This window comes from Cynoglossus semilaevis, chromosome Z, assembly GCF_000523025.1.
Source record: "Cynoglossus semilaevis isolate Cse_v1.0 chromosome Z, Cse_v1.0, whole genome shotgun sequence".
In the NCBI taxonomy this organism is placed as follows: domain Eukaryota; kingdom Metazoa; phylum Chordata; class Actinopteri; order Pleuronectiformes; family Cynoglossidae; genus Cynoglossus; species Cynoglossus semilaevis.
This window is the reverse complement of record NC_024328.1, coordinates 20,194,845-20,206,526: the sequence shown is the minus strand read 5'-3', so window position 1 is coordinate 20,206,526 and position 11,682 is coordinate 20,194,845. Positions and strand designations below refer to the sequence as shown.

Here is an 11,682-nt window from a genome sequence, read left to right as displayed (position 1 = left end):
ATATATATAGTTCTGTTATATAAATAATAATTAAAGAATATTTGGGGAATTCTTTAATTATTATTTATATAACAGAACTAAATCAAATGAACAGCAGTGTGAAGTGATTCTTGTAACAACATGGAAATAAAAAAAAATTAAAAAAAGCCTGCTGTCATTTAACTTAAATTTCATAGCCACCTTAAAAGTACTTTGTGGAGTAGAGAAATTCAATCTGTCAGTCAGGTAACCATGAGTAAGTTGCTTCTCCTTGAAGTAAACAACTATTGGCAGGTGACGACAAAAATGGGGGAAAAAAAAACCGCTTTCACTACAGCTGAATAATTCAGGTATAAAAATGAGTTCATTTTGTGATCAAACGCAGCAACTCACCTCATAGCACATGTACAGCGACAGCATGACCACAACGAAGTTGTAAACAACCAGGACACTTTTCAAGTCAAAGGCCTTGCGATTCTCCATTATCTTAGGCCCCAGTGACGTGACAAAGTAAATGTAGGCTACGATGATGAAGGTTTGTGGGAAAGGGGATGACATGAGCAGCCAATCATCTGTGCGAGAGTCTGACGCAAGAAATTTAAAATTAAAATTACAGCACGAGACAAGTTGAAATGAAATGGAAATGTATCAGTGTGTTAGACAAGTCTGGAAAGTTTTGACAATGACCCACCTGCATTTTGAATAAAGTCTTTATAAATCAATACGACTGAGGATGTTAAATTATTTATCTGCATTTTCAGATGGTTCCTTGCAGTTCACCTGGGGAGAAAAACAAACAAACAGCTCAGATTAGTGGTTCCTCATTTTCACACATGGACTGAAGGTATACAATACACACAGACAATAATACATTCGTTCTAAAGCAAAAAGCACATTCTTGACAATTCACTGCAAATTAAAAATGTTTTTAAACCACACAACTGGTAGGAGCCCAAGATGGAAAAATGTCAACAATTGAAACTTTTACCACACAAAACAAATGCAGTTAATCTCAGCTTTACATTTAAATTAATAAAACAAGTCAAAGAAAGTCAGAGAAAGGTGCTGTTTCCATCTGAATCAGACAAAGCTTTGCATGTACTGTCCAGGAGAACAATGAAGATGCTTCTGTTATCTAAGAACCGACAGTGATGAGGGTTAATGAAAATTTGATTAGTTAATAAACTGCTTTATTCACACAACAAACTAATCCACAGTTTTGCCTTGAACAGTCCCCGATTCACTACATGAACCCAAACGTCAAGCCTTGTCAAATAAAGTAGTCAAACCACAGTAACACAATTAGCACATTACACATCTACTACCTGCAGACAAGCCTACATGACAGGTTTTCAAGGTGCGTCAACCTAAATGCAACAGGAAGCTTACGAAGGGAAGAGCAATGGCTAAAAAAGGCAAAGGTGTCTGGAGTCTATTTGTAACGAGGTCCTGACTTATCTAAAGTCTGGTACCCTGATGTAAAGCTGCTGCTCCCATGATGCCCATTCTTGTCTTCACACTGTCCGCAATATCAACTATGATCACAGTTACTGAGCACCATGGAGTAACATCAGTCATTAGCCAGTGTTTCAAACACTGGTTTGTTGCGACATGCCAATAATGCACCTATTGTGGTGCTATTCCAGTGGAAGTTCAGTTGGAAATCTGTACTCTGGTTGACAAATATTAGTCACCAGTTTGGGTGTAGACCAAAAATGTGTACTTGTTATTAATATTAAAAAAATAACTTTTTTAACAATGTGACCTTTAATGTTACACAACATTGTATGTCTCGTCATTTCTGAACGTTACGGACTAGATTGTAAGTCACTTTAAAAATAAAAGGTACACATAAAAAGTCAATGTTTAATTAAATGGAGCTGACTTACACAAGCATTTGTTTAAGCTGCTGTTGAATCATTGTCAGGTTGCAAGAATGACTAAGGAAGTAAAATTCCTGTGCTGACACTGACAAACTAAACACTACATATTTGATAAAATTTAAAATGTAAATATATATCTCAGTGTTTTGAAGAATATTTCTCTTTACTATAATCTTAACTGCTATTAAAGGCTATGGTTTAGATGTGGTTTACTCTGTCAAAATATAGAACATTTTTGACAGAGTAAACCACATATAAACCATAGCCCTTAATTGCAGGTACTTTTTTAAAAAGTAAATCAAATAATAAAAATAAATAAATAATAAAAAAATCATTCGACATTGTTGACGTCACAGGAAGAAGAATGCAATTGATTTATGCATGCCCTTGTATTTAAACTGAGTTTCGGCAAAAGTCGCCCTCTGGTGGATACTTCCGGGGTCTCTTGAAAGGGATCATTCTCCATGCTTCGTTAATAAATCTAGCAACAAGCCATGTTACCGGAACAGTGTCAAATCGTTTACTAAAAACAATTTTACAACATGACCGCCAAAGATGACGACTTATATAAAAGTGATTCGTTTCTACCTTGATGTTTTGTGCAGCTTTGTGTTTCCTTTAAAAAAAGGTTTCCACATTTCTACCCCCGTTTCATAGGCAAACAAGTACCAGGGTAAATTTAAAAGGCAATCCTCCAGTAACAAGGTCACATAACCGGCATCACTGTGGAGCTCAACAGGTGTGACAGCGTTCATTAATCACGGACACGCGTATGTCTCGACGAACGGGCCTTTAAAAGATCTTGTAATAAACATTGTTAAAAAATATTTTGAAGTACCAACCTTCTTAAGCTGCTACAGCTTCTGGGGCGTTGAAAAACGACACCAAACTGGTATTTTCTTGTATCCGACTGTGACTAAAACTTCTATTCACCTGCCGCTTGTCGTGGGTGTGTCGTCAGCTCTATTCACACGCTGACCGGTCGCGCTTTTTATGAGACAGCGTGACGTGTCCATCAAATAGACCCGCCCATTGTCATAATGGAGGAAATGCAGGAAATGTGTGAAACCCCATCGAAAATACAGTACATGCCAATCTTCATACGTAACCAATGATTAATTCCAGTAAAAATGTTCATATGGTTGGACAGTGACTTCAGATAAAATTCAAAACGTCTAAAATAGTCAACAGAGACAGTTTTTACACTGATTTTTTTAACTGACATAGACTTTTTTTGTATTTTGAATTAACATCTTCCAAGACTCACCAGTTTTCTGTGTAGATTTTTTAAATATTTTCTTTCTACCTCTGCCAGTTTAATTACAGTGTTGTGAGAAAGTCGCAAAACCAAAAAAAGTTGCTCTGTGTATACTTAAGTACACTTCCAAAAAGCACTGGTGTGTTTAGAAATGCAGGTTAAAGAATGTGTTGTACTGTTTGAAGCACTGAGAAAGAGCTAAGGATTTTAGCGCTGGCATTAAATCAGTACTTCTAAAATAGTTGGGCGGGCTCCCCTGAGGGGGCGGGGTGAGGTGCCAGGGGAAGCGTGAAAGACTTCCAATGGAATATGGCACACTGGACATAAGTGCACCGCTGCTGTAATGCTTGAATGATAAAAAGCCTCCAGTCACTAGGTGGCAGCAACATATATGTTGCCTCACAAGCACTCCGCTGGTCAACGGAACGTCAGGCTGTCCCAACACCACATACAAGGCAATCCAGGCTGTTTTCAAGGGTCATTCCACGTTGGCGGAATGACCTACCAAGCACTACCTGAACAGGGGCGTCAAGAAAGTCTTGAAGACTCAGTTCTTCAGAGAGCACCTCTTGTCCCACCCCTACCCTCCTCTATCTCCTTCAGCACTTGTTTCCTAACTACTGGTCTACTTTCAAGAGTTCCTTTATTTAACCCGATTGTTAATCCTCATCTTGTAAGTTGCTTTGGATAAAGGCAATTGCTAAATGAATAAATGTAAATGTAAAACAATGGCCATGTTTTTGTTGTTTTTTTTACATACATTTAAATAAATCTTACAAATCATACAATGTTCCATCAACTTTACAAAAGGAAACATTCTTTACATGTACACATGTTCACTTCAATGTTATGGCACAACAAAAACAAAAGAAAACAATGTTTGTGTTGTTTATACACATAAATACATCAGCATTAATCTTCATCGCTGCTCCAAGCATCCTGAAAGGCAGGGTCCACTGGTGTCTGGTCGGCAGCAACCTGTAAAGATAAGGATGTTTTGAAATTAGGATATGCATTACTTAATTATTTTACCAACCAATACTGACAAAACCCTAAACATAGAATGAAAAAACACACAACACATCTATGCGCTAAAATAACTTGACTGCAATTTTGACTAAGGGTAATGACAGCAGCTGTTGCTGCTGAGGAAAGTCAGAAAATCCAGTCGAGCAGGTAAAAGACAAGTGAGAGGAAGCCATTTGGAATTGAGTAAGCCTTACTACAATGTGGGCCATACTGTAATCAGAAAAGAAACATTTTTGGCTTTTTTTTGCCTCTTACCTTATTATTTGAGTTCCTGGACTTTTCTTCCATGTCTGATACACGGAGAACAGGAACCCACGCCAGGATGTTACAGTCTTTCCCTCCACTATACAGCTCCTGTGTAATAAAATGCTAAAAAGGATAAGAAAGTGCACAAGGAATATGTGCTGCTGATGCATAATTTCTCTCTTTAAAACACACACACACAGTGAACATCGGCCCCACGGGACAATCATAAACAAGCAGTGAAAAGGAGAATGAATGGCAGAAGAAAGCACGACAGCTTACAGTTAGCACTTAAACTTAAAATTCAGAGACACTAGAAACATATACTTTAATAGCAATTATGTCAAAGTTACTTAAGTTTTTATCTACATTTTATATATAGATTTTCTTATGGCTGTAGTCCTCAAAATCAGAACAGAATAGAACCATTGTGATACATAGAATCTCCCAGGTACCTGGCAACATGACTGCGACAACTAAGGAGAAACAGATAATTTGCATTTACTGTTCCTACTGTAAATGCAAATTAAATGGCTCTCTTTGCACTGACAACTGCTGAGCAGTTGAAAAAAAATACAAATGAACAAGGTCAGTAGACAAAGAAAATGTATTCTAAATTCTTTGAGAGGAATGAAAACCATAGAAAGAGAGACAGACAGACAGACAGAGAGAGAGAGAGAGACAGAGAGAGAGAGAGAGAGAGAGAGAGAGAGAGAAAGAGAGAAAGAGAGAGAGATACAAACAAATGCAGCATTTGTATTTGACAAGGAATAGTCTGCACTTTTGTGTCACCTGATAGTCCGGGTGAAACTCGCAGCAGTCTACATTGTTGTAGTGACCCCGTAGCATCGTGACCAGCTCCCCCGTGTGGAGGGCGTACACTGCGATGGAGCTGCCACATGGCACGAACACAAATTCTGGGCTGCAGCCGCGTGACACAGTGAACTGCACCTTCTTACGACTCTCGTTGCAGACTTTACCATAATTCACCTGAAGCACAAGTAGAAGCAGTGGAATGAAGGAAATTGGTCACGTCAATATACTGTATAGACTGGACAGTTAGAACTGCAGAAGCCTCTTGGATAAGAGGTGAAACATCTTCCGAAAAGCCAGTCCAGTAATCTTAGATGTAGTTACTGATACTGATAAACCTAAATAATGGTATCCTTTTATTATCATCAATATATAATATAATAGTGGCGCTTTGGCCCAGAGGCAATGTCTCTGTCATTGGTGTGGAACCCGAGGGTTCACCTCCTGGGCATGATCGAATCCTGGTCAGGGCGGTTGGTACCTTCCAGTGGACTCACCACCTGCAGGAAGGTTTAGGGGGGTTGGTACGGTGCACTGTGATATGGGTGGCGATTGCTGCCCCCGCGACCCGGTAACGGATAAGCGGATGAAAATGGATGGATGGATGGATGGATATAATATAATATAATATATACAGTATGTTATAATACAATATAAATCAAGTTCAAATAAAACAACATACAAAAATATTTGAGCCAGCACTGGTAAACAAAATGTCACTTTGTGCACTAATCTGGCTACTCTGTATTTGCAATAGTATAACCATGATCAAAAACTAATTATAGGAAAAGAAAATGTCTCTGGGGTCACCAGAAATTTGTGATGTCAAATTGAGATAACAAGCTGAAAATGTTGGGTTAACTAAGTTAAGGCTTTAGTTAAAATATGTTGCGTCTAAAACATCTTGTAAGCAGACAAAAACAATACAGTTATTTAGGCCTTGGATAATAAAACAGGTTTGTACCACGTCATAAATTCAGTTCACCTGCCCACATTTCATCCACAGCACTCAGAAACCTTTGCCCAGGAGAAAGAGTCACCGGCCTTCTCCCCATCTTCTGCTTGAAGATGGAAAAATTCCTACCATGATAACTACACTATGTGAGAGGAAAACAGGTGAGGGAGCCACACGAGAGCCAGTAACTGAGCGTCTCTTGTGTTATGTGTATACTTTTTGGTATTTCATATTGACAAAAGACTATTAAACTATGAGCGATGATTGGCCCACATCTCAGTTGGGTTATAACTCAACGTGCATTAATTAACAGGCATTACTTTAAATTCACGGTAAATTATTACCACTTACCAAATATTACCGAAAGTATAGACTGTATTATAGTCAGTGACCATACACATGTTCAGCACTAGAGGGCCACATAAAATTATGTGGTGGGCTCGAGTTTGGCACATGTCTAGATCAGTGGTTCTAAATTATTTTCTGTCATGCCCCCCTTGGGGACAGACATGTTTTCATGCCCCTCCACCCACCCTTGCAAATTGAAATACTATTGAGAACCATATAACATGTATATTTTGAGTTGCTGCCACCTATTGACTGGAGGCTTGTTATCATTCAAGCATTACAGTAGTGGTACACTTATGTCGATATGCATACCATATTCCTTTGGAAGCCCCTCACAACCCCTCCCGCCACCCGCAAATGGGGCACGCCACACTATTTGAGAAGTACTGGTCTAGATGGAGAACAAGGATAAGGACCTGTCGAGAAGCATTCTGTATTTGCTACACATACTCAAAGGTAAAATATTCAGAAATTTTGTGATAGTGTTTGTAATACAGCTTGTAGCTTGCACTGACCCATGACAAACACAGGTTCCTGTCTTTGGATGGGATTTGAAAACTTTTCCACACAGCAGACTAACCATTATAATCTTCATTTTGCCCCACATAGTTTTTTATTGTACATATGTATTGTGTGTTGTATTGTTTATTCGTTCTTCTCAAATCTGGAATATAAACCTATAGATCTCCTTATTATACTATTATACTTATACAGATTTACATATATACGTATTTATACTTAAAAGAGCTTTTCAAGATGTTTCGATTGTTCAGGAAGTTTTAACTAACCACCTGCCGACTTAAATGTTTGTTTAAAATGTACATAAAATGAAACATGTAATCAAATCTGTCATTGTCAATGAAAGCTGATTGGTCTATTTCACAGAAGTGGCCAATCACAATTTCTCTCTCTCTGTCGTTAGCAGGATCTTTACTCTGGCTAATTTGCGAACACCACAAAGCCGCTGTCTACATGCACAAAACTTCTGGAAGTTTGGAATCCCAGGAGAAGCAGCTGTCTAATGTAAATACTCCAAAAGTGCAAAATGCTGTTGCTTAAGAAGCGTGACAATGTGATTTCTATAAGATTAACTGCAACACAATAGACAAATTAATTAGACAAACTAGACAAAAGTACTAAATCATAACGGCAGTTTTTCAGGTACCTAATCTATCACTTTGGGGACTGTTGTACATCTGGGTGGGAAAAACTATTAATAAAGTTGGCCGTAAAAATAAAACCCGATTGTGAAACTTACCAGCGTGTTTTCTCCAGTGGCACTGTTCCAAAGTCTCATACGGTCATCAGTTCCAGTAGTGAGGATGTAGAGTCCGTCACCAGTGAAGCAGAGGCCATTCACTCTGCCGTTATGTGCAGTGTTAACTACACAGAACCAAGTGAAATATGGTCACAATGTGTTGAGCATAATTGTCTTATTGTGTTGTACGCAGCAGAGATCTTGTAATAATAGGATATAAAGCAAGACTTATATATTATATATTAAACATCACTTTAAATATATTCCAGATTACTCAACATGAAAAGCGGTCCATAAGGAGGATAAACAGGAAATAAGGCAGGTACAGCAGATACTGTAGTGTCTGAGTGTTGACTTACTTACAAAGACACAAGTCTGGTTCATTGTCAACCAGAATAACCTGAAACCAAGAGGTCCCTACAGCAAAGCAGAGTGTAAAAAATGTTGACTACTTCTACAACCAGCTCAGACCTCTATTCTGTCATTTTATTCCTATCCTGTTTTAGTTGCAGGTAGATAGAGAGATAGATAGCACTTTATTAATCCCTCGAGAGTTTCCTTTAGGGAAATTTAGGCAGCTCTTCCGTGTTAGGTGTTTCCTGCTTCTTTCCTGCTAAATTAGGCACATCATTGTTTAAAAAAAATAGTGGCTCATAGTCCGTCAATTACGGTAATATTTTATGAGAATATGTCTGATTTTTAACTCCTTGGTTTAAAAAGAGTACCAAACAATGGAAGGCAGGAGTGAGAACAGTACCTGCCTCTGAGGAGGCTTTGGATTTGTCTCCATTGTGCTGGTCCAGAGTGAAGAGGCTACCTGTAGCCCGGCGTACATCCCATACTTTCACCTTGCTGTCTGCACTTAAAAAGAGAAAAAAACGGGGCAATTATCGCTTTTTTACTTGTTTAAAGATAACAGTTTTATACAAAAAATGAAACATGGTTTAATACAGGAGTAATATCAAAGACTTTGACAGATGACCCTGAGTGAGTACAGCAGTGTGTGAGAAAAAGTGTTTGCTTTGAAGAAATAAAGGAATGAATAAATAAACTTGTGAATGGTTAATACAAACAATCCCTGGCTTCTATCACATATGCCTCTGTATGCCTGTTGTTTTCAAAATCACTTAAGCGTCCAGAGGGACAGCAGTGCAGCGCTCTCAGTGGGTTAATTAGCAGGCATATTGTAGCGTGAAAAAAGGTGGGAACTGTATCTACCATATGGCAGAAGGCCAGGCACGATTGACAGAACGCCTAGCTCCTTGTGGTGCTTGCACCATTATCCTTGACTCAGGGCTGCATCATAACCAGTTGGTCAGAACCGAGATAACAGAGTGTACTAGGACACAACACAGCGGCACTGCCCTGGACCTGGCCCTATGCTGTGATAGTGCTAAGAGGGCAAATGGAAGATCTCTGAGGTGGAGACTCCAGACACAGACAGGACAGCACTAGATTACTCTTACCTGGCTGTAGCCAAGATGTGTTCGTATCTGGGCGACCATCGCACAGAGAGGACCTCTGCTCTGTGACCTACAGAGAGCATACACCATTGTTTATTAACAAGTTGCTCAGAAATTGTGTTTATGCAATAATAAGGGTGTATGTGTCGATAAAGCCTGGACAATCTACTCCAACAACCTTGCAGAACATGAGTTCGTGAACCAGACTTCAGGTCACACAGCTGGATTTTAGGGTATTTGGTGCCAACTGAAAATGCAAAAGCAAAAAGAAATTTAATTTTTTTTTTATAATATAACTCAGACATCCAGTCTAATAAAAGACAGTTGAAAAGGAGTCATTGCTTTAGTGCAGAGCTCCGCTGTTCTATCGAGTTGTACACCTCTTGCTGAAAAATGTCTATTTAAAATCAAATCTCCAAATTGAAAACTCGAAACCTAAATTGCTGAAATTGCGACACACAACAAACAAAAAAAAAGTATTATAAATGTATTATTTACAATACTCAGTGTTTTCTGGGGCCTTTTGTGCTAAGCTAATCATGTTTAGGCTTTCCACCTTAAAATGAGAACTTTGCATACTTTATGACCAATTAAAATAATTAAGGTATTATTTTTAAAATCGCACAGTGTACTCTTTCACAATAAGTACTGATCAGTGACAAATTTTAAAGGTTAGTAACATCTGCAATCATGTATAATGGTAGCAGTGTTTCAACTGAATGAAACCTGGTGCATTGGTTCCCACAGATTGGGTGTGGTAAAATTCTTACTGATACTAACTTTTGATAAAGATGAGCCAACACACAAAGCATGAAGAGAATTTAAGAAAGTTATAAGAGTTTTAAAAGTGAATGCTATTCATTTAATGAGCCTCTGGTGCTTTTAAGAGGTTCCCTCAAAATTGTCTACCCAGAAAAATAAATGCAACTAGTTTGACCATCATCTGTAACTTCTCTCAAAAGAGGCAAATCACTAGTGAGCGTTTTCACTCTGGCACTAGGTGTGTCACTGGGTCCTTCCCAGTGACACACCTAGTGCCAGAGTATGTATGTGTGTGACTCGGCAGTACCGTGAAAACATATGTGCACATTCTGGGCAGACATGAGTAACCTGTTGGTCCTGCTCAGTAACATGAAGGACATTGAAGGAATTCAGGTAGCACCTGAATTCCTTCAATGTCTTTCCACAGAAATCTATCCATGAACCTAACTCCATGTCTCCTTAACTTGCATGTTCACCCTGCAGCTACGTTTCCTGTCATGACCAGGGGATTAAGAGCTGGGTGTGCTGATGGGTGGTATGTAGTACATTGCCGGGAGAAATTAACTGATGGAAGAATTTGTAACTAATGGCACTTTCATGTCTGGTTCAATGCTTTTTAGCATCCAGTGACAAAAACTGCCAGCATGAACTTAAGCGAGTTTGTTCTACTTCACACACATTAGCAAAGACTGTGATGTAACACACGTACCTGCAATGAGACTGTGTTTTCTAGCAATGGGAGACAAGTGGTGACTGTAGACATTTCCCTCAAACTCAAACACCTCAGCAGGCTGCAAAACAAAAAATCAGTTTGCTGTGGTAGAAATATGTTTGATATAGAACTCAAAATAGTAAACGAATGTAAAGCCTGAAGGATGTATGAAATTTTGCTAAGATACAGAGTCTAACATTAAACACTGGGAAGGAGCAGCAGATGGGAGCTCATTTGGCAGCTCACCAAAGAAGCACTGCAAGTTACACAAGTCTCTGTGTACTCCATCTGTAAGTGTTTGCCAGAGGTATCACAGGCTCAGCCAATCGGTTAACCCACACAGTGGAGGCAGTGTTTGCAAAGAAAAATGACTACACAGTCACAAACTCTATAGCAATAATTTATATGTATGATAGAGAGCGACTGAGCGAGAGAGAGAGGCAGAAAGGACAGGAGGACATGAAGTAGAGTGAAATAAACAAGAGGTTGGCCGAGTCTTTCCTGTCCCTTGTCTGACCTTCTGGGGTAACTGTGATGCTAGTGTAACTTTATCACTGCTGTATCAGAGTCTGCCATATGAGACTAGGAGAAGAAAGACAGGAGAATGATGTACTTAAAGTGAAAGAAATATATAGGAAAGGTGGTGAAGCCGAGAAGCTACAGGTTACAGTACTTATGACATAAAAGGGATAGTATTAGCCTGTCAAGTTCTTCCAAAAAACTTTTATATACATACTCCTACTGTACGTTTCTTTCACCTGTTCTACAGTATGTTTGGGTTGTTGTCCAATTAAATGACACAAACTAGATATCCAAAGGCTATAGAACTGGAGCAATAACAACAAAGAACAAGTTTAAAAGCAACTCCATTTTCTTTTTCATTAGTATAATAGTACGTGGTCAGAGTGTGTGTGTATATATAGCAGCACAGCATTCTTTACATATATACACATATACATACATATATTTTTACAGTATA

At 38.7% G+C, this 11,682-nt stretch overlaps 2 protein-coding genes across 7 annotated transcripts in view; both read right to left on the bottom strand.

Annotated features, from left to right (window-relative positions):
* elovl7a (ELOVL fatty acid elongase 7a) overlaps positions 1 to 2,860 on the bottom strand; it is a 5,300-nt gene extending 2,440 nt beyond the window's left edge. Inside the window, exons 1-4 of one of the 2 annotated variants that reach the window (XM_008336863.3) lie at positions 2,705 to 2,819; positions 671 to 759; positions 373 to 563; positions 181 to 263 (exon numbers count right to left, since the gene is read on the bottom strand). Coding sequence is in view for 1 of the 2 variants with exons in the window: in XM_008336862.3 (XP_008335084.1) it covers positions 373 to 563; positions 671 to 734 (255 nt within the window). In the remaining variant the exon portion in view is untranslated. Of the gene's footprint in view, positions 1 to 180; positions 264 to 372; positions 564 to 670; positions 760 to 2,704 lie in introns of both variants that reach the window. The other variant, XM_008336862.3, reaches the window with a different exon arrangement.
* Positions 2,861 to 3,866: 1,006 nt separating this feature from the next.
* The window catches only part of ercc8 (excision repair cross-complementation group 8), a 10,401-nt gene continuing 2,585 nt past the window's right edge, over positions 3,867 to 11,682 (bottom strand). For all 5 annotated transcript variants that reach the window (XM_008336860.3, XM_025053274.1, XM_025053276.1 and 2 more), the window contains 8 exons: positions 10,701 to 10,782; positions 9,408 to 9,476; positions 9,233 to 9,299; positions 8,524 to 8,627; positions 7,767 to 7,891; positions 5,185 to 5,382; positions 4,405 to 4,503; positions 3,867 to 4,098 (listed from right to left, as the gene is read on the bottom strand). In XM_008336860.3, the coding sequence (XP_008335082.1) occupies positions 4,033 to 4,098; positions 4,405 to 4,503; positions 5,185 to 5,382; positions 7,767 to 7,891; positions 8,524 to 8,627; positions 9,233 to 9,299; positions 9,408 to 9,476; positions 10,701 to 10,782 (810 nt within the window). In that variant the 3' untranslated portion in view covers positions 3,867 to 4,032. The remainder of the gene's footprint in view (positions 4,099 to 4,404; positions 4,504 to 5,184; positions 5,383 to 7,766; positions 7,892 to 8,523; positions 8,628 to 9,232; positions 9,300 to 9,407; positions 9,477 to 10,700; positions 10,783 to 11,682) is intronic.